Source organism: Melanerpes formicivorus, unplaced genomic scaffold (genome assembly GCF_026170545.1).
Source record: "Melanerpes formicivorus ecotype bairdi unplaced genomic scaffold, bMelFor1.0.p_v2 SCAF_51, whole genome shotgun sequence".
Lineage (NCBI taxonomy): Eukaryota > Metazoa > Chordata > Aves > Piciformes > Picidae > Melanerpes > Melanerpes formicivorus.
The window spans coordinates 2,790,874-2,815,023 of NW_027142403.1; the positions used below are offsets into that span (position 1 = coordinate 2,790,874).

Consider the following 24,150-nt stretch of genomic DNA (forward strand, 5'->3'; position numbering starts at 1 on the left):
TCACGTGGCCGGCACGGGTGTTTTGGGGGTGGGGGGTAGGCTGGCCGTGCTGCCGGGGCGGCTGCCGCCACGGAAATCGTTAACCACAGGGACAAGTGGTTGTCCTCCTGGTGGGGCCCGCCGGCAGCATGCAGAACGTCATCAACACAGTGAAGGGGAAGGCCCTGGAGGTGGCCGAGTACCTCACCCCCGTGCTCAAGGTGCGGGGCCGCGCGAGAGCTCTGGCGGGGTGACGCGAGGGGAGGTGCTGGAGCCTTTACGGGCGGCGGGGTAGCCCCAGGGCCGTGAGACAGTTGGGTATCGGGTGGTGATGGAGCGGCCCCGGTCTCGTCTCCTGTCCCCGGCGTGTCGTCTGTAGTGTGGCCGCTGCCCGCCTGCTGGCGGCTCCCTACGGCCGCTCCCGCCTGCACGGGCATTTCCCTGCCGTCCCGGGAGTCTCTCTTGCCTTCCTGGAAGCCTCCCGCTGGCCGCGGCTTCGCTCGTCGCGCAGGCCTGAGGAACTCTGCCGTTGTGGCGGCTTTACTTAGCTGGCGAAGAGGCTCCGAGGGCGCAGTGCTCCCTCCTATCTCTGCGGGAGGTTGTGCTGGGGCAGCCTTGAGGCGGCACAGCCATGCTCAGCCTGCTCCTGGGCCTACGGGATGGAGCAACGCTTGAGTTAGAGCTCATGCCTCATTCCAGGTGGGAGCACTCACCCAGCGGGTGCAGGCCAAGTGTTACTCACTCTGATATTCAAGGAATAACTTATTTATGGCTTTAACTGATTGTGTCATCAGAGAGGAAAATGCACAGTTGTTCATGGACTGACAGGTTTAACTCTGGGTTTGGGAATGCATTGAAATGGTTATTTTGGGTAGGAGGAAGACAATAAAAACCTAGTTCCATCTCCATTCTGTGAGCAGGTGTAACGTTGTGTAGCATAGCTTATTCTGGTGTCAGCATTGCTGTGTTAGTACAGGCCTCTTTGTGCTAAAGTAACAGCAAATAGTAGTAATGGGCTGTTTAGCTGTAGAGAGTGAATTGCAACAGTCTGCTTGTGGAAGTGGGCAGCACACCTGTTATATTTTCTGCTATTGCTTACTTGGTGTAGAAACAAAGTGTTCTGAAGTTGCTAGACTCTATCCTATCTTCTGCCTCTTAGTTATTAGGGTATGACCTATGTGTTTGTACTCTGCAGCTTTGTTCTTTGGGCAGAAAGCAGTGATACTCAATTGTTTTTCCTCTGTGGAACATAGCATACTCTTGCCTGGATAGTGGACCTTTCTAGAGTTGCCCACCGATATGACATTGAAGTTGTGTGGAAAGGTGAGGTGACTTGTTTACCACAGCACAGCTGCTGTTGCACAGCTAGTGTAATTAATAGTGGAGAAATTCTTTTGCCCAGGTGCACTCCCAATAGGTAGGAGGCAGGAATTGAGCCTCCCAGAAGTGGGAGGTGATAATATTATGTGTGTGTGTGCACCTTTTAGGAGGGGCTGAAATAAATACTGTAACTTGGTCACTTTGGAAGTAAACTAGACCTGTGTGTCTCATTAGCTTTCATACCACAGAATGCACAGAGATGAAAAAGTGAACTATTTACCCTCAGGAAAGAGAGGATAGACATTTTACACCTTTTTCTTAGGTAAGTCCAGGAAGACAGGTTTGTGCATGCTGCCTACTGCTTATAGTTCATTTTAAGGTTAAATAGGAGGTTGTCTCCGTTGTGGTGTTGCATAAAGTGCTACTGAGAATTCTGCATTTCACAACGACCCAAATTGCTAAAGGAGAGTTGTTTGTGTTTCTTTGAATTCTGTTAGCTAGCATGTAGTGATGTTGTGGCAGTGGTACAACTGCTATTTTGTTTATTTTGTTCTTCAGTGTCTACAGAAGTGAGGGAGAAAAAGTTATCAGTTCTGTATGGAACAGGTGTGCTCATTTCCTTTTACATAGCACAGGTGATAGCACGCGCTGAGGTGAAGCATCACGAATAACCAAGTCAGTCAGTGAGTAGTTTATTGATTTCCTGATGACTCAGTGTGGTGGAATTGTAGCAAAAAGTGAGATACTTCTAAGTTGTTTCTTTTAGTCTTCATAGAACAGGATTATGAGTTCTCTGCACCATCTCATTTGAACTACTCTATCATCAAGAAAGGTTGGACCACATGATCTTGGGGTCCCTTCCAGCCTGCTGTTCTGTGACTGAGAGTGAGCTATGCCATGGTTGAAACTCTCTTCTTTTTCAAAAGCCATTCTTAGGTAGCTCTAGTGCTGGGGAACAGTACATTTCCTTGGTGCTTTGAGACTCTTCTGAAGGAAAAAAAAACAAACATAAGCACAAGTCTTAAACAAAATACACTTCAGATTTGAATCTGCTAGTAAAAGTTGATTCCTTAAACTTTATAAATGTCATCTCTAATGCAAAAGTACTTCATTTCTCCATGCAGAATTAAATCACATTGCTGCTTCCTTTGCTTCTTTCATCCATGAAAAAAAATCATGACAAGATGAGAAAATCATAGAATCAATAAGGTTGGAAAAGACCTCAAAGATCAAGTCCAACCTGTCACCCAGCACCTCATGACTACTAAACCAGGGCACCAACTGCCACATCCAATTTCTTTTTGAACACCCCCAGGGATGGTGACTCCACCACCTCCCTGGGCAGCCCATTCCAATGGCTAACAACTCTCTCTGTGAGGAACTTTCTCCTCACCTCGAGTCTAAACTTCCCTTGGTGCAGTTTGCTCTGGTGCTGGTTGCCTGGGAGAAGAGACCAATCCCCACCTGGCTACAACCTCCCTTTAAGTAGTTGTAGAGAGCAATAAAGTCTCCCCTGAGCCTTCTCTTGTCCACACTAAACAATCCCACCTCCTTCAGCCTCTCCTCAGAGGACTGTGCTTGAGGCCTTTCCCCAGCCTCATTGCCCTTCTCTGGACACATTCAAGTGTCTCAATGCCCTTCTTAAATTGAGGGGCCCTGAACTGGACACAATACTCAAGATGTGTCCTTCCTAACCAGTGCTGAGTACAGGGGCACAATGACTTCCTGTTCCTGCTGGCCACACTATTTCTGATTCTGAAAATCAGAATTATATTCATGAGATGTATAGTGAAGACACAGAAATGAGTATTAAAAGAAGCTAACAGTTAAGGCTTTCTGGATGACTTTTTGCACCACAGAGCAAAGTTGATTTAGTCATTCATTTCATGACCTTAACTGCAAAACTTCATGTTGATGTATTGCAGTGCTGTTTAGTGCCTAGAACAGTCCCAGGGTCCTGACTGTGAGAATCACTGATTCCAGATGGGTTTCTGTCCCTTTCTGGCCAATGTAATACGAACTATCAGGGATCTTTTCTTTGTTATTGATACAATCAGCTGGAGAAAAACCAAAATGGATTTGTATGGGTGATCTTATAACATCCTCTATTTTGCAACAATGAATTTTGTTGAGCCTTACATTTTAGGATATGGAAATAAGCTGCTTATCAGCACTGACAGAGGTTGCCTCCATCTGGTTCACAGATCTCTGTGGACAGAGTTAATGCCAGGACAAAAGTAGAGCCAGTGAAGTGGGGGGTACTGTAGATTTGTCAGCAGTTCTCAAAATTTCTCAACTTTCTGTGTTGCAGGAGTCCAAGTTCAAAGAAACTGGAGTAATTACACCTGAAGAGGTAAGTAGTCAGGATTGTTGACATGTATTTTCAAAGTGACTATTTGTTTTAGTGAAAAATAACCACGTTCATCTCAACAGTTCCTGTCTTGGTCAACTAATTATTGCTTCTTGAAACAGTTTCCACACAGTGGGAGTTGTAAATGACATTTTTCCCCTCTATGGACAAAGTAAAATAACAGAATTTCTCTCAAGATGACAGTTCACATCTCAATGTGGAGTGCTTTTTTCCTGTGTTGTGTAAAGCTTGCAAGGAAACTTAGTGCTGGGTCAATGGCTCCATTTGTCAGGAGAGTTCAGGACCAAAACAGGTGTATATTGAATTGAGAAGTTTTTCCTGTAAGCAGCTTAAAGAGCAATGTGTATGTTGGGAACAGTCTCTGCATGTCTCACTTTTGATTCTTTTCCAGGGTTCTGGATAAATACTTGCCTGTTCTTGTCCACACCCAAGTATCCAATGATGATTATTTTTATTCCTCTCTTCTCTATAGGCTAGTTCAGATGGGTTGTGCTTTGGATTGCTGCCAAGCAGTTGTAGTTGTTTAGAGAGCCTACTGTAAAGAGAAACAAACAGGATTTTTTTCTAGAACAGTAAAAAAAAAACCTCAAAATTATGCAGTGCTCTTTTGACTTTTCTGCTTTTTCCCACAGTAAAGTGCTACTGATCTGAAAATATGTTGCCTTTATAAGGGTAAAAGAAAACAGTACTAAGAGTGTTAGGTAGAATGAAAGAAAAGTGAATGCAAGACTATGGAGATTGGAAAAGATAGAACAAATGATGACTGCAGGCAGGAAAATGACTTTCTTCTACATTATCTAATTTGGTGCCTACCATTTTTCTGCTCAGTTGCATGGCAAGCAAGCATTTGTACTTTCTGTGATCTACAGGAGTACTGCTCAGAAAAGCAGGCTTAGCAGCATGATGTTCTGCTCTTCTCATAACCATATGTGTGTGTATGTTTATGCATTTATGATCTCTATTAGATATGAAACAAAGATAACATCTAGACAAATTCTTAACCCCCTTTTGATCTATGGCTGAAGTGTGTAGTATGGCTGAAGTATGAAGTATGTAGTACTTCTATCAGAACTTTGTAGTAGTTTCTATCAAAAAAGGTACTTTCTGTAGAATGTAGCAAAACCCACACTGAGCTAAACAGTTTGCAGCATTTAAACACCACTAATAGTGTGTATTCTCCATGAAGTTGGATGATAAGCTAAATCAGTTGAATCCCTCAAGGGAAACAATTATACAGCAAGATTAACTGTTTGTGAAATTTAGGTGAGGTTGGAGCATGGATCTGCTGGTTGTTTCTGTCAGTCTTTCCTCTTTTGTGATGATCTTGGTCTTTATATAGTAATGATCACTAAAGAAAAACTGGGAGTCAGGAGTGGTAATGATGCTAGGATGTCTTTGAGTTTGGGTTTCTTGGGTAATGAATCTGTTTGACTGTATTTTAGTCTGAGACACTGGCTGTCATACAGACATTGGGGAGTTCCTGTGGTTTGCCTCTGAATGTGAATCAATTAGCAATGAGGGCAATAGTGACTCATTAATCAAACTCAGTATCTACTTCTTCTTTTCATATGTATCTTTAATTGATTTAATTGCCACAAAATCTTTACTGCCAGGAGTTCTTGCTAGGTAATATCTCAAAAAGATAACACCTGTTTACATTTTATATGTGAGTACAGGCAAATGCTAAAAATCATTCCTTCCAGAAGCAGAAATAAGATCTTGTTTTAAAATTGACCTCTTGCCACTTTTGCAGTGTTGACTGACATATGAGATGACATCAGTGCTTGAGAAACAGAAAGTGAAACCAGCTAGATAATTTTGTTCCCTAAGGTGAAGGCAATGCAAGTAAAATGTCAAGTATTGGTTTAGGTTTTTGCATCTGTTATACCCACAAAGAACACTTGACATTTCTTCACCCTTGGTAACAGATTTTAACAGTGATGCCACAAACAGTGTTGCAGTTTCTCAATCCAGGGAATGTTAACTAATTCTAGAGTTCCATGTTTATTGTTCTGTAAAGACCAAGGAGTTTTAACATTTCCATGAGTATTGGAAGCAATTGGTGTTTTACTTAACATGGTGATTTTGCTGTTGCTAGAGACTTCTGTTGGAAAACAGGTGAAGAAAAGCACTTTCACAGAGATTAAATCTGTTAATCCATATGCAGTGTGCATTGTGGTGTTTTCCACTGTGCTGGTAGGCAGGACATGGTGAGAAAATGGCTGACACACTGCAACCCCAGGCAGCAGGCTACAAACTGGCATTTGAAGACAAGAAAGCAGCTGTAGCAAGAGGTGTGCACCTCATTTTCAAAAGTCATTGGTGCAAAGACCACACATCTTAAAAAGCTATTTCTTCAGTACAAAGTGATAGGAAGTTTTTCAGTGTACTAAATATTATCTTATTCATGTTTAGCTAATGGTGAACTATTATGGTGAGCTATTAAAGTGATGTACATTACTTAACATATGTGTTTATTCCACTGATGCAGTTCTCACTGATTCAGTGAATTCAGTGTCACTTTTCTTGCTGCAAAATTGCTTCAAACACCAAAAGAGAATGAAATACATTTTTTTTACATTAAGCTCTATAAACTGGTAGTAACAGTGGCAAATAAGAACAGTTTTGGTCACCAATCTTGTTAAGACTCAAAGTTCTCTGAACTTGTTACTCTGCTCAATATGCCTTTCCTTCTAGTGAAGTTGATTTACTCTTGTGGTTTTCATGGTTAGCTGAGATACAGAGTTAAAGCATCAAATTGATTTAAGCATTTATTAGCTATGTAGTTAATCTGGCAGAGGAATGTGCAGCTGAAATGTCACTATAGAGAAATGTTGGAAATTGTTTCATTACATACTTCACTTTTGTTTGTTTGTTTTTCCCCCTGCCTTAACAGTTTGTTGCAGCTGGAGATCACTTAGTTCACCACTGTCCTACTTGGCAATGGTAAGTAAAATCAGGAAAGCTAGTAACCCTGTGTGTGCTTTGACATGCAGGACATGGACTCTTCCAGTAGAACTTACTCTGGTTTTATGATGATGCTGTCCTTAAGTCAGGCAAGGACTTATTTATTGTTCTGTGTAGCTGTAGTTGAGAATTTGTTTGGGATTTGTTTGCTTGTTTTCCTAAGGTTTTAGAGGAAATGAGCTGGTACATACTCTGAATAGTTTCAGTGCTTAGCTGCTGTAGCAGTATACCTCCCTGAGCCTGTCATGGTGATGGAAAAAGCAAAGGCCATGTGCCACTGGAATTGCTGGGAAGTAGTTGCAATTGATATATTTTAGACAAACATTTGTTAATTAAGTGTGTTCAAACTGGCCAACATTGGATGACTTTGTGCCGTGTGCCTGATGTACCATAAGAATCATAGAATCAATAAGGTTGGAAAAGGCCTCAAAGATCATCAAATCCAACGTGTCACCCAACACCTTATGACTACTAAACCATGGCACCAAGTGCCACATCCAATCCCTCTTGAACACCTCCAGGGACGGTGACTCCACCACCTCCCTGGGCAGCACATGCCAGCAGCTAACAACTCTGTGAAGAACTTTCTCCTCACCTTGAGCCTAAACCTCCCTTGGTACAGTTTAAGACTGTGTCCTCTTGTTCTGGTGCTGATTGCCTGGGACAAGTCACCAAGCCCCTCCTGGCTACAACACAAATAAGGTCCTTCCTCATGTTGTATTTGTCTTGCCTTGTAGAACTACTCAGTACTTCAGCGGGCATTGTCTGTGCAGTTGGTATTGTCAATGTTCTTGGCTCCATACTGGGCCATGAATTGCCAAAGGAGGAATTAATTAATTGAAATAATTGTTTCTTACCCTTTTACTGCCTCTTTCATATAAAAGATGATGAGTCTGGCCTGTGTGCCACCAGTTTGCAATTCAGAATGCTACTCTAAACCAAAACTCACTCAAGGTGAAAGCCAATGCTTGAGTAATGTGAGCTTGACAATGATTACTTGAGCTCTAGTGACTATGGGCATATTTTTTATTGCTGGAGGGTCTGTTTCTTGCTTTCTTCTGAAGTTGCTTTCCTCAGACATTTGGGACTATGTTGTTGCTGATCCTAGAAAATTCTATGATTGTTCTGTCAACCTGTCTTGGCTTGATTCTTAAAGGGAAAGTAGTTTTCCAAGCAGAAAATAGTTTTGATCCAAGACTCTGTACCCATAGGGGTGGCCAACCTTTTGAAGACTTTGTACAGGGAAGAGTAAAGTCACAGCAAACAAATTCAGAGAACAGGCCAAGAGGGGAATGGAAAATGTTCCTGATACAGGAGAATGTTCCTGAAAGGAGAAGGGTTCTTTTGTTTACAGGTCATCAAATTCTCAACCTTTTATGATGTGCTTCATTTTACAGGGCTTCAGGAGAAGAACTAAAAGTCAAGGCTTATCTGCCAACAGACAAACAGTTTTTGGTAACTAAAAATGGTAAGGGCAAAGTTTAAATGTGAGTGTTCATGTTGATGGGTGCCTATATTGATGGGTAGGAAGTCTCTTTGCACTTTGGTTGCTTTGGCTTTGTGATATTAAAAGAGTCTTTCCTACATACCTCAAATCTCTTCCTTAGACCAGTTGTTTGGAGGGCTTTATACTGGTAATATAGCTTGCCTTGATGAAGTAGAAATGAAACTTAAACATTAGAAACCTCCTTGTCTGTCTTTCCTTTGTCCTGTCCTTCAACTCATATTCAATGTTTAAAAGTAAATTAGGTTCATTTTGCTCTTCTGGAAAACTGAGGCTGTTGAAGCGTTGCCAAAATGTTTTCTCAGTGGCACTGATAAATCTAGTGCAGATCCCTGTTAATAACAACAATATGAAATGCAATTTGAAATAATTCTTTACCAACTGAAGGATTGCACATTGGTAATCCTTGTGGTGACTACCTTTTTATTGAGTGAGGAGGTTAACATACTGGCACAGCCATGGGGAAAGCATTTTTTCAAAAGATCTTGTCTCAAAGTTATCCAAGTGAATGCTGTTAGATGTCCCTTTAGTACTAAGAACAGCCTGAGAAGATTTTGCCTGCAATGGACTGTATGTTGTATGTATATTTGGACTTTATTTGCTGCCTTTTGGAGTCTTGCAGTGTGCTAGCATGTGATAATGCTTACAGTAGTGTTGGGCAGGCTTTCCTAAGTTGGTCCTCGTGGCTGGATCACCAAGGGATTTATTTTCCTACCCCTAGCATCCAGGGTCCCTCATTGCTCTGATCTTTCTGGGTGGACAAAAAGCTCAGCATGAGCTCTCAGTGTGCACTTGCAGCCTGCAAAGCCAATCAGATCCTGGGCTGCATCAGGAGAAGTGTGGCCAGCAGATCAAGGGAGGTGATCCTCCCCCTCTACTCAGCCCTGGTGAGACCCCACCTGGAGTACTGCATCCAGTTCTGGAGCCCCTATTACAAGAGGGATGTGGAGGTGCTGGAAGGTGTCCAGAGAAGGGCCATGAGGATGATCAGAGGGCTGGAGCTCCTCTCCTATGAGGACAGACTGAAGGAGTTGGGGCTGTTCAGTCTGCAGAAGAGAAGGCTCCGAGGTGACCTCATTGTGGTCTTCCAGTATGTGAAGGGGGCCTACAGGAAGGCTGTGGAAGGACTTTTCAGGATCTCAGGTAGTGATAGGACTAGGGGGAATGGAATGAAGCTGGAGGTGGGGAGATTCAGGCTGGATGTGAGGAGGAGGTTCTTCCCCATGAGAGTGGTGAAGTCCTGGAATGGGTTGTCCAGGGAGGTGGTCGAGGACCTGTCCCTGGAGGTGTTTAAGAGCAGGCTGGATGAGGCTCTGGCCAGGCTGATCTAGTGTGGGGTGTCCCTGCCCATGGCGGGGGGGTTGGAACTAGATGATCCTTGTGGTCCCTTCCAACCCTGACTGATCCTATGATACTATGATAATGGGTTACCTGCTGACAGTGACACGTTGGCCTGCCACCTGAGAAAAAGCTGTGGGTTAGGGGTGAGGCCACAACTGGACCTCACATTGGAAGTCTTTGGAGAACTTCACTGAGTTTCACACCCATATCTTCCTTTGCAGGAAGGTGTAAGAACACTTTGCAAATTCTGTGCTTCATGCAGCAGGGTGTGTTTTCCTCCACAGTAATAGAAAAGCAGCCTTTTTCCCCCTAGTCCTTCTTAATGATGTTGCAAAGTAGCTGTTTTGCATTAATCACATCTGTGTTCTTTGGGGTATTTTCTCTCCTTGATTGGCTCTGCAATGCGTGTGACTGAACTTGCTTTAACACATTAATTCTAACCTCCTGTAAATGTGCAGCTGTTAATTTCTAAGTAAAGATACCTAATATATTATGTAAACATATAATGCAAACTTCTAGCAGAATTTGAAAGAGCAGCAGTTTGGTAAATTGATGTCAATCCAGGCAAAATTGTACTTAAGCTAAAAGTTATGTAATTGTGTGAGGAAAAGTTGCCTTGATTTCTTAACAAATGAGAATCTAACTCTTTCCCAATTCCTCAGAGTTTTGGGTGAAAGTGCTCTAATGGGTAACAGAAGAGTGAACTTTCAAGACCACTGCAAGTGTTGTACTGAAATGAAATAAATACTGTACATGAAATAAAATAGCTGATACAGCACATCATCATATTTAAGTTTCTGCTTTTGCATTTGAACTATGGCTTTAGCATGCCTTCAATAAGGATATGAGAGACTGCCACATTTCAGAGGGCCTTGTAGGATAAGTTGTTGCTGCAGTCTGGTTTTGTATAGGAACAAGTGCATTTTATTCTCTCTCTGTTTTTTGCAGTTCCATGCTACAAAAGGTGTAAGCAGATGGAGTACTCAGATGAGCAGGAAGCAATTATAGAAGAAGATGATGGTGATGGGGGTTGGGTAGACACTTTTCACAATGCAGGTATTCAGAGTCTTGCTTCAGAGTTGGTTGATTTGAAAGGTTTTCACTTTCTGCTCTTAGTAAAATCTTCCTTTTGTATTGATGACTGCATACTAGGATTTAACCCCAAATCTGCGTTGCCAGAATAATTGTGTTTAACTGGGTAGCTGTATGTGCCTGAAACAAGCTACTTGTCACAGAGATGTTGGCAGTAATTTGTTTCAATATTCTTTCATTAAAGTTCTAGGAGGTTACTTAAAATTAGCTGGGTAGTGGCTCCTTCCTTAGTAAGGAGACCCTGTGAAGAAAATGGTGGTTTTAACAATTAAACATGCAGCTTTCTTTTTTTTTTCAGTAAGATTGCATGTGAAGCATTTTGAGGTCTTTATCTTGATGGCCTCAAGTGACTTCATTATTTCAGTGTTCCCCATTGTGTTAAATTGTTGGATTGAGCTAAAAGGGAAATAGTCAGGAAATAGCTGTTTGTAGTGTCTGAGATCTCTGGGGGAAGTAGAGGCAGGGACACTAAAAGGAAAGAAAATCCTGCTGAATACAGAGATCAATGTGGGAGTCGATTCTTTCTTACCACAAGTCCTTTTTTGGTTTTGTGGTGTTTTTCCTACAGCTTTGCAATTTGTTTTGGTCTGTTTCTTGAAGGAGAAAAAGGGCAGGAGAAGATGCCTTTTTGTTTCTGTAGATACACATTTTTCATGATCTGTAGTTTCTAAATGGATCAGTCTGTAATTGAGCACTCCACATGAGAAATTGTTTGGTGTAGCTTTACTGTATCCTCAATTCAAGGATGCTTTCCCAATCCCTGCTGTGGGTAGAATCCTTGGATATGGTTTTTCTTTTTAGGGTAGGCTGCTTTAGGCACTGTGCTGTGCTTGCACAACTGTAACACTCTGACTAGGCCTGGCCAGGCCCTCCAACCACTGTTAAAGGTGATAAACATACCAAATTCCACCCATCTGTCATGAAGGAAGGCTGAGAACTGATTTTATTCAGTCTTGAGAAGAGAAAGCTTAGGGGAGACCTCACAACCATGCACAAGTACTAAAGGGCAGCTATTGTGAGGAGGGAGACTCTCTTTTTACAAAGAGTCACATGGTAAAGACAAGGGACAATGGGTGCAAGTTGCTACTGGGGAGATTAGGACTGGGTGCCAGAAAACTCTTTCACTGTTCTGACATTGGAATAAACTCTTAAGGGAGGTGATGGGTACCTCGACATTAGAGAGTTTCAGGGCCCATCTTGACAGGGTACTGGGCCACCTCATTTAAACTATATTCTTGCCCTGAAAAAGGTTGGACTAGGTGATCCTTGAGGTCCCTTCCAACCTGCTGTTCTGTGAATCTCTATAGATATCCTTTATAAAGCCCCTTTTTCTGGTGGAGAAAAAGCTTGTGTAAATGATCACACAGGCATTAGAAATACAGTGTTTCCAAGCAGAATTCAGCTGGCATTCCTTTACTTTAAACAGTTATTTCTGATGAGCAATTGTCTGGATTCCAGGTTCATTCTCCATAGCGATGTAACTTACTTTCATCTGAACACTTAATTAGACAAATATATCATGTCAATGCTGAATTTTGTCCTGTATCCCAAAGAGTACTGGAGATAGCTACTGTAAATCTAGAAAGCTAATGGGGAGGAACTCAAGACTTGATACTGCTGTGATTTGGGATGGTTTTACCCTTACTTCTTCTAGGCTAAAAGCATTGAGTGTTCTGCTGCTTTATGCTTTGTCATGAATGCTTTGCTTCCAGCATACTCAGAAGCATTCATAAGTGCATGCTCATGAAATTGAGTTCCATTATTATGACATAAATGCCTATCCTGAACTGGCTTTTATGCAAAAAAATCCTTAAAGTTCAAATCACTTTGCACTGTTCCATAAGTTTGTATAATGTGCAAGAGCTGTTCTGCTGTGCTCTGTGTTGCTGGTATGGTTTATGGACATTCAGCACCAAACATGCTACCACTTTTTAATAAATAGCCTTTTAAATACCAACATTGCTGTGAGATGTGGCTTGGAAAGATCTCATGCTGCTTTCTGAATCTTTGCCACCTTTTTCTGTGCTAACCTGTAACAAAGAAACAAGCTTTTAACACAGATGTCTTCTTCAATTAACAGGTATAGTGGGTGCAACAGAAGCAATCAAAGAGATCACACTAGACAGTAAGGTACTCGTTTCTAATTTTTATTCTTGCTCTATTACAGGACCTGAAAGTAAACAGAAATAGTCTTGTACTTCATAGTATCATAGTGTCAGTCAGGGTTGGAAGGGACCACAAGGATCATCTAGTTCCAACCCCCCTGCCATGGGCAGACTGAAACATGCTTCGTCACTAGGTGTTCTGCAGATACACACTGACCTTCAGAGCCCATCATACTCATCTAAGCATGTGCATCTCCTTATTACTATGTGTTTACTGAAGCATCATCCTTTTGGAATGTCTTTAACCACTCTGCTCCTGTCACAGGCTTCTCCAATCTGAAAATGAAATTCTGTTTACAGTGATAGTGCACTCATGTCTCAAAAGACAAATGTTTGGGTATCCAGTTTAAAGAAACTTACATGGAAAAATAGTTTAGGCATATACATTTCTGTAATCTTCAACTGCTGCCAGCAGAGTTTGAATGCATTTGGTCCTGCTTGACAGGATGGTGCCCTCAAGTTTAGAAGAACTAAAACCCTTCACAATGCATGTCTTACAAAATCATCAGCTTCTGCACACTTCCAAAAGGTCACTGCAGCAGGGGCTAAATCTGAAAGTGAACTGAAGAAACTGAGAACAGTTGGCAATTTGTTAGCTAGCATGTTTTGAGCAATGTGGAGAAAGTCACAGGGACATAAAACACTTTTAAAAGATGTGTCAGATGCCAGAAGAAAACTTTTCATAGTGAGAACAGTTAGACATTGGAAAACTAGATGATCCTTGTGGTCCCTTCCTACCCTGACTGATACTATGATAATCTCTTAAGACAAATAGTGGATTCCCCTGCAATGGTTAGTTTTGAGACTCAGCTCTACAGGGTGCTGGGCCATCTCATTTCAGCTACACCCATCACCTAGAAAGGTTGGACCAGATGATCCTTGGGGTCCCTTCCAACATGGTATTTGGTGGTGGTTGTAAAGTGGAGTTCAGTCTGTGCTATCAGGGTTTGTTAAACTATTCAAACACAAAGTTTTGGATTCTAAAAATTGAGGGGAAAGAGAATGCTGCATGCCTGTAAATAGCTCAAAAGGCCTTTGATACAGTGAACTGTGAGGTGCACACATTTTCAGTGAGACTGAGCTGAACCCAGTAAAAATGCTGGTGTTTCACAAGTCAGTAATGTTTCTTTGCTGTTAGAAATCTTGCTGTTTGTCCAATACTTCTTCATTTCTTGGACCACAAGTCCAATGCAGAAGAACAACTTTTTCTGCTAATGTTCTGCATGCCAAAGCATTTCACAGCTTAGTTTCTTCCTTATTTTGGTGGTTTGTTCTTTGTTGGTTTTTTTTTAAATAAGGAAAGCAGCCACCTGATGCATGTAATTAGAGCAGCTTCTAAATCCAGGTCCCTCTCTTTTGAATATTGCCGGGGTTGTCTCTTGTGTTCAAATGCACAAAAGCAAAAGCTGGCTGAGGGCTTGTGCTGCATTCATTTTTATTGGACTCTGTTTCCTGAGGCAATTATATCAAAATATGATATTTTGGAGAACTCTTCTGTGTTTTAAAAAGTTATGGAACTGGATGGCACTCCTCATTACAGGATTGAGTTTTAGGCATTCCTCTGAGGAGCAGGGAGCTAGGCTTGATCATCGCTCTGAGTTCCATCCAGCTTGAGATACTCTGTGATAAATGCTGCACAGTTGGCTGTGGCCTGGGACCTACAACAATGTTAACTCACAGCCTTTCATTTGAGATAGGTTGCTCTTTGGAAAAGAAATTAGGAGCTGCTCAACCCCATTTTTATTCTTCTTTACTTGGGAATTAAATAATTTGAGATGACAGAGTCAAATGAGGACTTCTGAAGTGGATTTTGAGTGGCATACTGTGGCTGTGAAACTAAGGTCGGTTAATAAACAAATACAGTCCTTAATATTGCAGAAGTTATTTTTTCTGGTTCACCATATGGATTGACTAGAGTTACACCTTAAAGTTACTAGGGCTGTTAGGCTCTGTAGATGCAGTAGTCTTTAAAGCAGTGTTTTCAATTTAACTTCTGAAGGACAATATAAAAATACCACAATGTTCAGCGTCTTGTGAGGATGACGACGAGGAAGATGAAGGAGAAGCTGCAGATATGGAAGGTACTTCCTTAGATTGGGTGGGATGTGCTTTATTTCAGGCTTTTCATGAAAGCTGTACACTTTAAGAGAGCACTACTCTTTCTTGTCATGGAATGCATGCTGAAAAATCCAGCTATGGATGCTTTTTATCCTCTTTTATGGGTTCATGTTTATGCTAATTTGTGGTGGTTTTAGGCTATGCCTTTAACATTTAGTTACAGTTTTCAAGCAGAAAAGTAGAAAACTATAAAATCACTGTTGGGTGTAAAAAGGAAAACAAAAGATGAATCTAAACAAATTCATTGGATAAATATCTAGAATAAGAAGAGCTGTACCATAACAACTGTCTCTTCTCTTCTGATTTCTGCTGTTCTTGCTGTGCTCAGAAGAGATAATCTGCTTGTTGGCTAGCCTTGGCTAAGTCTAACCTGCTGCTTCTCCCTCTGCTCCTTTCTCTCTTGGGACAGGGAGGTAGTGGGGGGCAGTGGAATGGCTTTCCTGGTCTCTGACCAAGGCAGTTTTCATGTTGTTTGCTAATTGTACATATCTGTATAATATTGTAAATGCTGTGTGTTTTGTACATATCATTGCATTCCATTGTAGAGTATAGTTTATGCTTGCAAATACAGCTTCACTTGCTTCTACCTGAGTTGATCTGGCAAAATTAATGCTGGGGGGGGGGTGGAACTTCAACCCACCACAATGCTAAAACCTGCATAAATGTTAGTGACTGGAAAATTAATTGGAATAGCAGAGCAGATCCAAGCAAGTATGAATTGGGGATTTATCACAACTTCCTTCCTGCTTCTTATCTACACTTAAACTCAATCTGCCTACCTGCCTAAAACCACTCAAGAATTCTTGATCCTCATGTGCTTACTGTTCTGCTGGTCAAATTTGGGGACTGGGAAGTCTACCTAAATAAAAGATACTAAAGTGCATGTAGATTGTTTTAAAGGACTTCTTTATGAATGAGCTGAACACAGAATTTTCTGGGTCTTCTTTTCAGAGTATGAAGAAAGTGGGCTCTTGGAGACAGATGATGTGAGTGAACAGTTCTCTAGCTTGTCCATTACAATGTTTATCACCAATATGAGCATAGGCTAAGTAAAAACAATAAGTGGATTCCCTAACATCACATATGAATATTATGAGCAGTGGGATTACTGAGCCTGGTTTTCTCTGGGTTTGTCTCCTCACAACCTACTGCAGTAACCTTAATTCTTAGGTCCTCAAAGATTTTGATCATGGTAACTTTTTCTTAGTCCTTTTTGCTTTGTTTGCACACAGAGCTGCATTCACTAGAGGTTAAAAATGTAGTGGCTCTTCTTGAGGCTTGCATGTGATGAGTGGCTTTATAGGTTCAGTAAGTCACACTGCCCCAGACCATGAGTGAAGCAGAGGTCATTGTGACTTGTGATACTCTTAAGTTCTTAGTGTACCTGCATAAACTGAGACCTCTGCCTTACAAATTTCATTTGAATTGTCTGTTGAGTTCAAAAGCTTACTGGTGAAAGAGGGTGAAGGATGTGACAATATAGTTGCATGCTTCTTTCAAGAAATAGAACCATTTTCAAAAACAAAAAGAAACTTCCCCAGAAATAAAACCAGAACCTGAATTTCTTAATATAAAAACAGAACCCAAAAGCCTGTGTTTGAATTTGAGGGGCTTTTTGTTTTGGTTGGCTGGTTTTTATTGTTTTGTTGTGGGTTTTTTTAATGCTCACTTAAGAATGCTAATTTCTCTTTTCCAGCTTTACTACTTAGGATGAGAATGGAGGGATACCCAAATAAGACTATTCTAACCTTTTTTTTTTTTACCTTGAACCAGGCAACGCTTGACACAAGACAGATCGTAGAAGCTAACAAAGCTAAAGTTGATGTTGGAGGGGAGGATGCTATTCTACAGACCAGAACTTACGACCTCTACATCACTTATGACAAATACTACCAAACTCCAAGGCTCTGGTTATTTGGATATGATGAGGTACAGCTATGTTGTTGGCTTGCCCCCTACTTCTGTGAAACTAAAATGTCAAATAGCAAGGCTGCTTGTAGCTTATTCACAGTAGAAATTTAAAGGAAAACTTGGTGAGAGAGCCCTTACACAGAGCTGCAGACAGGACTTAAAGAATCATAGAATGGTAGGGATTGGATGGGACCTCTAGAGATCATCTAGTCCCAACCCCCTTACCAAAGCAGGATCACCTAGGGTAGGCCACACAGGAATGCATTCAGGTGGGTTTTAAAATCTCCAGAGAAGACTCCACAACCTCTCTGGGCAGCCTGTTCCAGTGCTCCGGCACTCTTCACCATAAACAACTTCCTGTGTTCCAGCTTATACTTGTTGTTGCTTGTCATATCACTGGGCACCTTCATCATGGCACCCACCCTTCAGATATTTATAGACTCACATTATTTGCAGGAAGTAGGAACAGTTCTACTGGAAATGTGCTTGATAACTGAGCATAGTTTGATGGAAGGAAATGATGCACTCTCATTTGAGAATCTATTAGTTCTGTAGAGCTAGTAATAACCCTAGTAAAGTTAAATCAGCTCTGATGCTCCTCAGAGGATTAGCTAAATCACTTCCTTTTAATGACTGATTTTTTTTTTTGAGTTAAAGTTGCTTAGGGCCTACAGCTCAAATAGATGGGAACCTAGGTGGTTCTCAAATCTATTGGCCTCACAGTTCACCTGGAATATTAAATCCAAAAAACAGTGTGGTATTGTTTGTACACCGTATGGATTTTAGTACACTCTCTTCTTAAAGTGTACCTTTAGAACTATTGTATATTAGATGCTCAATTTCTGGTGCCTCATGTGTTTATGGTGTTAGAATCTTTTGCTCCTTTTCAGCAATTCTTTGTTGGTAACACTTCTATCCTTGTGTTCCTTTATCTCATAGCAACGGCAGCCTTTAACAGTAGAGCATATGTATGAAGATATTAGTCAAGATCATGTCAAGAAAACAGTGACCATTGAAAACCATCCTCATCTTCCCCCACCTCCCATGTGCTCAGTTCATCCATGCAGGTAAGTCTTGTTTCTGGTCTGATTCAAGATCTAGACACAAGGCACTTCACTGGTCTTGTTAAGAATTTGAGGGTTTTTTTCTGGATGTACTTCCACAGCTGGCTGCCATAGTGGCCCATTAGCATCTGAAGGATTATGAAAGGTGTAGATACCAGCAAATCTGATGTCATTCCAGTGCTCACCATCACAAATGGATTATACCTGCAATCAGAGCTCTCTTCTCTGCTCAGATTGCTTTTCCTCCACTTCCCTGCAGACTCCAGAAGATGGCAGACTACTAGAATTCCATAGAGCAAAGTTCTTTTGTACCTTCACTTGCTGCTTTTTTGTTTTTAGGGAGGATGAAACTATAGTGTATACTTAGGGAGCAGAAAAATCTATTAGAACATGAAATAGCTCCTTTTTTGTTTGTTTTGTAGTAATTACCTTCTGCTCCTCCAGAAGTCCTTGAATTTTTAACAGTGGTGAATAGAGGTCTTTTAGTGACCACACAAATATTTCTTGAGCACAGCTGCAAAACACTTCAGGGTTTAGGGTTTTTTCTGTTGTGTTTTCACATTTCTCAGCCAAGACATAGGGAGTCTGTATTTTGACTAGCTGCACAGATTTATTGTTGTTCACAGATCTTTGATAGGTGCTTTTCACCTTAGATGTAGGCTCTGACATTCTTTTAGACACGACAGTCCTCACTGACTAGGTAGACCTGTGAGTTGTGTACTAGGATGTGGCTGCTTGCTTTTGCAAATATAAGGACCAATTCAATGCTAGTCTGTGAATTATGGCTCAGAGTCTTTATGGAGGAAAGTTCTCTGTGCGTGGTTTCACTTCTGCCTCTGAAGCCAGGGAAGTGCCAGTGCCTTTGTTATGTAATCGGCATCTACACTCCAAGAAGTGGTTTGCTTCATGGCACTTGTTCCAGCTAATCTTAGGCATGGTTAATAGGTGGTTAATATCACAATCAGATTTCTTGGTAATGTGGAGAAAACTGTCTAGTCCTTCTCAAAAAGCAATCTCTCTTTGCCTGGCAGCTGTTCCACATCAGAAAGGTTTGTAAAGGTCATCTTGAGATACTGAAGAAAGAGGATAACTAACAGCTGCTCTAAAATAGAGAGTTTTAAGTATGTTCCTTTACTTTCCAAGGTGAGCTGTTCTATAATGTTGAACTGGTAAGGCTGACAGCTAAGAAAGTCTGGGCTTCTGAGGGGAAAAATCGAAGCCAAAAATGTTGCTTTGTTCTTAATTAGCTAGGAAGTCCCACTGTTCAGCTTTCCTATTGCCTCCCTTCGTGTTACAAGAGTTGTGTAATGTAGGATATCTGGATGGTCCTAAGCTTATTTGGCTGTTTCTTGTGACGTGTGTATCCCTGTGTCATGCGTCAGAGAAAGGAAACGAATGGCAGTGCCACTGCCAGCTGTCTGAGATTGTTTCTATTTTCAGTAGCTAGTTGAAACTCTTCATCTTGCAGCTCTGCTCTAGGCTGTAGTTCTTGTCAGCATTTTTATGGTGTTGGGAGGAATGTAGTCAACTTCCTTATTAATTGCTGCAAGCTAGTCACAATTCTCAACTTCTATGTTAGGAAGGTTATGAAGGGACTATCAAACTAGTTAGCTGCTAGACACATTTGCAGTTAGATGTGAGTTACTTGCTCTAATTCTCTGCTCTGGAATACACATCAGTAGGCTCCTGAACCTTTTCCTTCTTATGTACACTAAATATCTGCAGAGAAGTGACAGGAGGCAACTGCAAGAAGTGAATTGTAGACCTTAAGGTTAAATATCATGAGTTCTGAATGTTTCTCTAATGATGCCATTTATGAGTTTCTCCACACCTGTCCATTGTGTGTGAATAGTTAGAAACTGAATGAAATTCATGTTTGTTTTTTTAATTACACTGACCTAAACAAAGCAAACAAAAAACCCCACTTACATCTTACCCTGCTTTATGGAAGCTTAAAGCTGTTGTCCACTGCACTGAGAGTCCTGTGGAGGCAGGGTGGGGGGCATGCAGTGGGAGTGAGTCATTACTGGTGTTGGATTTTTGTTCCCCATATGTCAGGAAGTCCTTTTTTAACTTTTACTCTCTGATGGTATGTATTTCCCTTCCCTCTGATAGTCAGGCAATGTCAGCTGTCCTGAATTCCCATGTGAAGTTAGAACCAAATATGTATCTCTGGTTGGTTACAAAGCAGGAGAAGAGTTCTTCAGCTGGAAAGCGAATGTTACTGATGAAAGGTTCATCTGATCCATCTAAGAAACCATCTGTTTTCAACTCATTTTTAAGCCCTTAATGTTGTATTGGCTTACCTCTGTATATGTCAACTTTTATTTTCAGTAGGAACAGCAGTATTTATCATTTAGAATATGAATAATAATTGATTTCCTGAACCACCTCGAGTTAGTTGAGCTATCAGAAAGTAAATGAGGAGATTTAGTAGATGTTTAAATGTCTGCTAGCTCAAGTGATTCAAACAGGTCCTAGAACAAGCACTGGTGAGCATGTAGTGTATTTTTTTCACAGAAAGGTCTGGATTAGAAGGGACCTCCAAATGTCATCTAGTCTAACTGTTGAATAAGCAGGTTCCCCAGAGCCCTGTCGAACTTCACCTTGAATATCTTCAAGGATGGGGTCCCAACTACCTCCCTGAGCAACCTGTTCCAGTCTTCCCCTACCCTCATGGTAAAGAACTTGTTTCTAACATCCAGTCTAATCTACTCTTCTCTAGTCTGAAGCCATTGCCCCTTGTCATATTACAGCAGGCCTCTGCAAACAGTCCCTCTCCATCCTTCTTGTAGGCCCCCTTCAGGTACTGGAAGGCTGCTGTTAGGTCTTCTGGAGCCTTCTCTTCCCCTGGCTGAACAACCCCAGCTCCCTCAGCCTGTCCTCCTAGCAGAGTTGCTCCAACCCCCTGATCACTTTCATGGCCCTCCTCTGTACCTGCTCCATCAGGTCCATGTCCTTTCTGTATTGAGGGCTCCAGACCTGGGCACAGTGTTCCAGGTGAGGTCTCACCAGAGCAGAATAAAGTGGCAGAATCAACTTTCTGGATCTGCTGGCAGTGCATCTTTTGATGCAGCCCAGGATGTGATTTGCCTTCTGGGCTGCAAGTGCATGCTGCCTGTTCATGTCCAGCTTCTCCATCAGCACCCCCAAGTCGTTTTTCCACAGGGCTGCTTTCTATCCCCTCATCCCCCAGTCTGTATTGATAAGGAGGATTATTTTGGCCCAGGTGCAGAACCTTGTTCTTGCTCTTGTTGAACCTCATCATGTTCACCTGGGCCTACCTCTGCAGCTTGTCCAGGTCCCTCTGGATGACATTTTGTTCCTCTGGTGTATTGGCAGCACCACACAGCTTGGTGTCATCTGCAAACTTGATCCCACTGTCTGTATTGTTAAGAATATTAAACAGTAGAGGTCCTAGTACAGACCCCTGAGGGACACCACTGCTCTCCATCTGAGCTTCATGCCATTGAGCACTATCCTCTAGATTTCAGTTAGGAGTTGTCTCTGGAAGACTTTTATTCAGATGTAAGGGGGGGAAAAGTGGGTTTCTAGACAGCAGGACACTTTAGCTTACATTTATTCAAAAAATATCTCATTTCTTTTCCTTTTAGGGGGGTATTATGCATTACTGATACTAATTCCCCAAAATTGTCTTGCAGAAGGAAGTTGAAAACAGGAAAGAAACTTTTGGAAGTTTATAAAGCACCCACAAAGCTTTTCATGAGTAACTCTGTGAATGTAATGTCAGAGTGTAAGAAAGACCATTACTGTGGCCATTATGGAATTCCAGCTATCCAATTAGTCCTTGGAAAATGGAAAAGAACAGATGTCATTAAGATGTACGGAGCAGTAGGGTGGCCTGGGTCCTGTATCAGTACAAAAACAAATCCACAATTATGGATGAGGTCAAAGCTTAAGTTTTGACAATGGCTGGGTTCCTATGTAAGCAGCTGGCCTTGCTGTCTGCCATGGCATTGTGAGGATCCAGAACTGGAATCAGCTGTGAGGATTAGCTGATTCACAAAGATCAACAGGACAGCAAATGGCAGATGCTGACCTTCAGTATTTCCCCGGACTTGCATGTTCCTGTTTACAATGTGTCCTGGTAGCTTTGCAATAGCTTCCTTCCTTGTGTTGTCAGTTGCTGGCAGCATGATTAACTTTGGAGGTAACTCCTAAATGAGAGTTACTAGTCAGGGCTTTAGATTTGCATAATGGTGTCAAAGCATGGTCAGAAAATTATGCAAACTCTGCTTTCAGGAATTTTTAACCACTACTCTTAACTGGCTTGCAGTAATGTGTAGGTGGAGGTAGTCCTGCATGACACTGCTGATAAAGATTGCCTGCAGAATCATGAATTTGAAGGAAAGTTGAAGTATAGATAAAAGAAAGATGAGCTAGACAAGCTGGGAGTTTGTGTTAAGTATGTACAGAATCACAGAAAACATCCACTTGGAAGAGACCTCAAAGATCATGATTTCCTCTTGCTGCTTGTGAAACTAGCAGTCTGAAACTATTTCAATTGCACAAAACCTAATCTCAATGAGGTGAGACCAACATCTACCTCTCTGCAACTACCTAAATGGAGGTTGTAGAGAGGTGGGTGTTGGTCTCTTCTCACAAGTCACTACTGATAGGATAAGAGGAAATGGCATCAAATTACATCAGGGGAGGTTCAGGTTAGACATTAGGATAAACCAAAGGGTTATCACAGTCTGGAACAGGCTGCCCAGGGAAGTCATTGACTCACCATCCCTGGGTGCATATAAAGCCATCTGGATATGGTGCTCAGGGGTGTGATGTAGTGATGTCCCCAGCAGTTAGGTAGGGGCTGGTCTTGATGAGCATAGAGGTCTTTTTGGGCCTCTGTGATTCTGTGCAGAGGGAGTTACTTTTTCCTGAAAATTTTCACTTTCTGATCTGTTTTTCAGGCATGCAGAAGTCATGAAGAAAATAATTGAGACTGTTGCAGAAGGTGGAGGAGAGCTTGGAGTTCACATGTATCCTTTCTCGTTGCTGCATGGTAATGATTGCTTCTATTCTCTCAGTTCTCTGCCTCAATTCCAGGTGAAAAGACAGTTTAGTTTATGGTTTTCCAATATACTCCAGACTGCAGATGCAGGCCCCACGTGCATTTGAAGGTAATAAACACAAGGGAGCAAGGAGGGTCTTCTCTACTAAGGCAGACTTTTAGTCTAGCAAAACTGATGTCTGTGCTTTCCCTCATCAACAGAAAGGAACTCTTTTAAAGGATGGTGCAGAACAGGAACCTGTTTTGTTTTCTGAGCCACTGGAGCACTGAGGAGCCTGTTTTCTCTGCAACTACAGGAAGGTAGCTGGGGATTAGTCTGGCTAGGTGTGATTAACCTTGGCAGTTGTTAATAACAGATATTAAGTACACAAATGGGACGGTAAATGCTGTTGGTAAGATTTATTTGAAAGAGCTCCTGCCTCCCTGCTTTCACCTAAGCCAGGAAGATCCGGGTGCTGGTGCAAGCATCAGGTGTCATCAGTAGAAGTATGTATCGATTTCCCATTCTTTAACTGTATGATTGCTAATGTTTTCCTAGTGGCAAAAAAAATAATGATGAGCAGACATTTAAATGTGACTTCTGCTTTCCCGCCTTCTCCCCCCTTCTGTCTCTCTCTCTCTCTTTTCCCGCCTTCTCCCCCCTTTGGTCGGTCTCTCTCTCTTTTCCCGCCTTCTCCCCCCCTTCTGTCTGTCTCTCTCTCTCTTTTCCCGCCTTCTCCCCCCTTCTGTCTCTCTCTCTCTCTTTTCCCGCCTTCTCCCCCCCTTCTGTCTCTCTCTCTCTCTTTTCCCGCCTTCTCCCCCCGCTTCTGTTGGTCTCTCTCTCTTTTCCCGCCTTCTCCCCCCCTTCTGTCTCTCTCTCTCTCTCTTTTCCCGCCTTCTCCCCCCCCTTCTGTCTGTCTCTCTCTTTCCTCCCCCTTGTATTTCCCCCCCCCATTTTTCAAGATTCCTAGCTCTTGCACGTTTTCCTTAACCAGCACCTCAGGTACCTTCTTATTTTCTTGAAGTTTGTACAGGCAGTCATTCCAACAATAGAGTACGACTACACGAGGCACTTTACAATGTAACTCAGAGAATGTCCTCCTCTAATTACCAGATCCTCTTTTTTTTTTTAAATAACCCATCCATGTGACTTATCCAGGAGCATACACAATTTCTTTGACTAACCTTTTATCAAGTTGATGCATTAAAATAAAATGTTCCATTACCAGCCTTTTTAATAAAAATCTTTGTGTGTAATAGAAATAAATTCCTTTCATTCCTGTACAGACAATGCAGTAAGAAGT

At 41.9% G+C, this 24,150-nt stretch overlaps 1 protein-coding gene across 3 annotated transcripts; it reads left to right on the forward strand.

Annotated features, from left to right (window-relative positions):
* Positions 1 to 9: 9 nt before the first annotated feature.
* ATG3 (autophagy related 3) lies at positions 10 to 24,113 on the forward strand. Of its 3 annotated transcripts, XM_068160626.1 has the most exons (13): positions 10 to 200; positions 3,611 to 3,652; positions 6,567 to 6,616; positions 8,035 to 8,105; positions 10,431 to 10,538; positions 12,655 to 12,704; positions 14,739 to 14,820; positions 15,809 to 15,843; positions 16,631 to 16,786; positions 17,708 to 17,835; positions 22,767 to 22,858; positions 22,945 to 22,976; positions 23,069 to 23,756. In XM_068160626.1, the coding sequence occupies exons 1-13, from the start codon at positions 129 to 131 to the stop codon at positions 23,135 to 23,137; spliced, it is 987 nt and encodes a 328-aa protein (XP_068016727.1). In that variant the 5' UTR covers positions 10 to 128; the 3' UTR covers positions 23,138 to 23,756. The 3 variants fall into 3 exon arrangements, with proteins under 3 accessions (XP_068016727.1, XP_068016730.1, XP_068016728.1); XM_068160629.1 differs by lacking the exon at positions 22,945 to 22,976 and having other exon boundaries at positions 23,069 to 23,755; XM_068160627.1 differs by lacking the exons at positions 22,945 to 22,976; positions 23,069 to 23,756 and adding an exon at positions 23,850 to 24,113 and having other exon boundaries at positions 11 to 200; positions 22,767 to 22,835.
* The last annotated feature ends 37 nt before the right edge of the window (positions 24,114 to 24,150 follow it).

Excerpts from the sequence above, each read along its gene's own strand:
- ATG3 (XM_068160626.1), top strand. The coding sequence starts at position 129 with ATGCAGAACGTCATCAACACAGTGAAGGGGAAGGCCCTGGAGGTGGCC. Across the intron at positions 8,106-10,430 it reads GTTTTTGGTAACTAAAAATG|TTCCATGCTACAAAAGGTGT; the intron begins GTAAGGGCAAAG and ends TGTTTTTTGCAG. Across the intron at positions 14,821-15,808 it reads AGAAGCTGCAGATATGGAAG|AGTATGAAGAAAGTGGGCTC; the intron begins GTACTTCCTTAG and ends TCTTCTTTTCAG.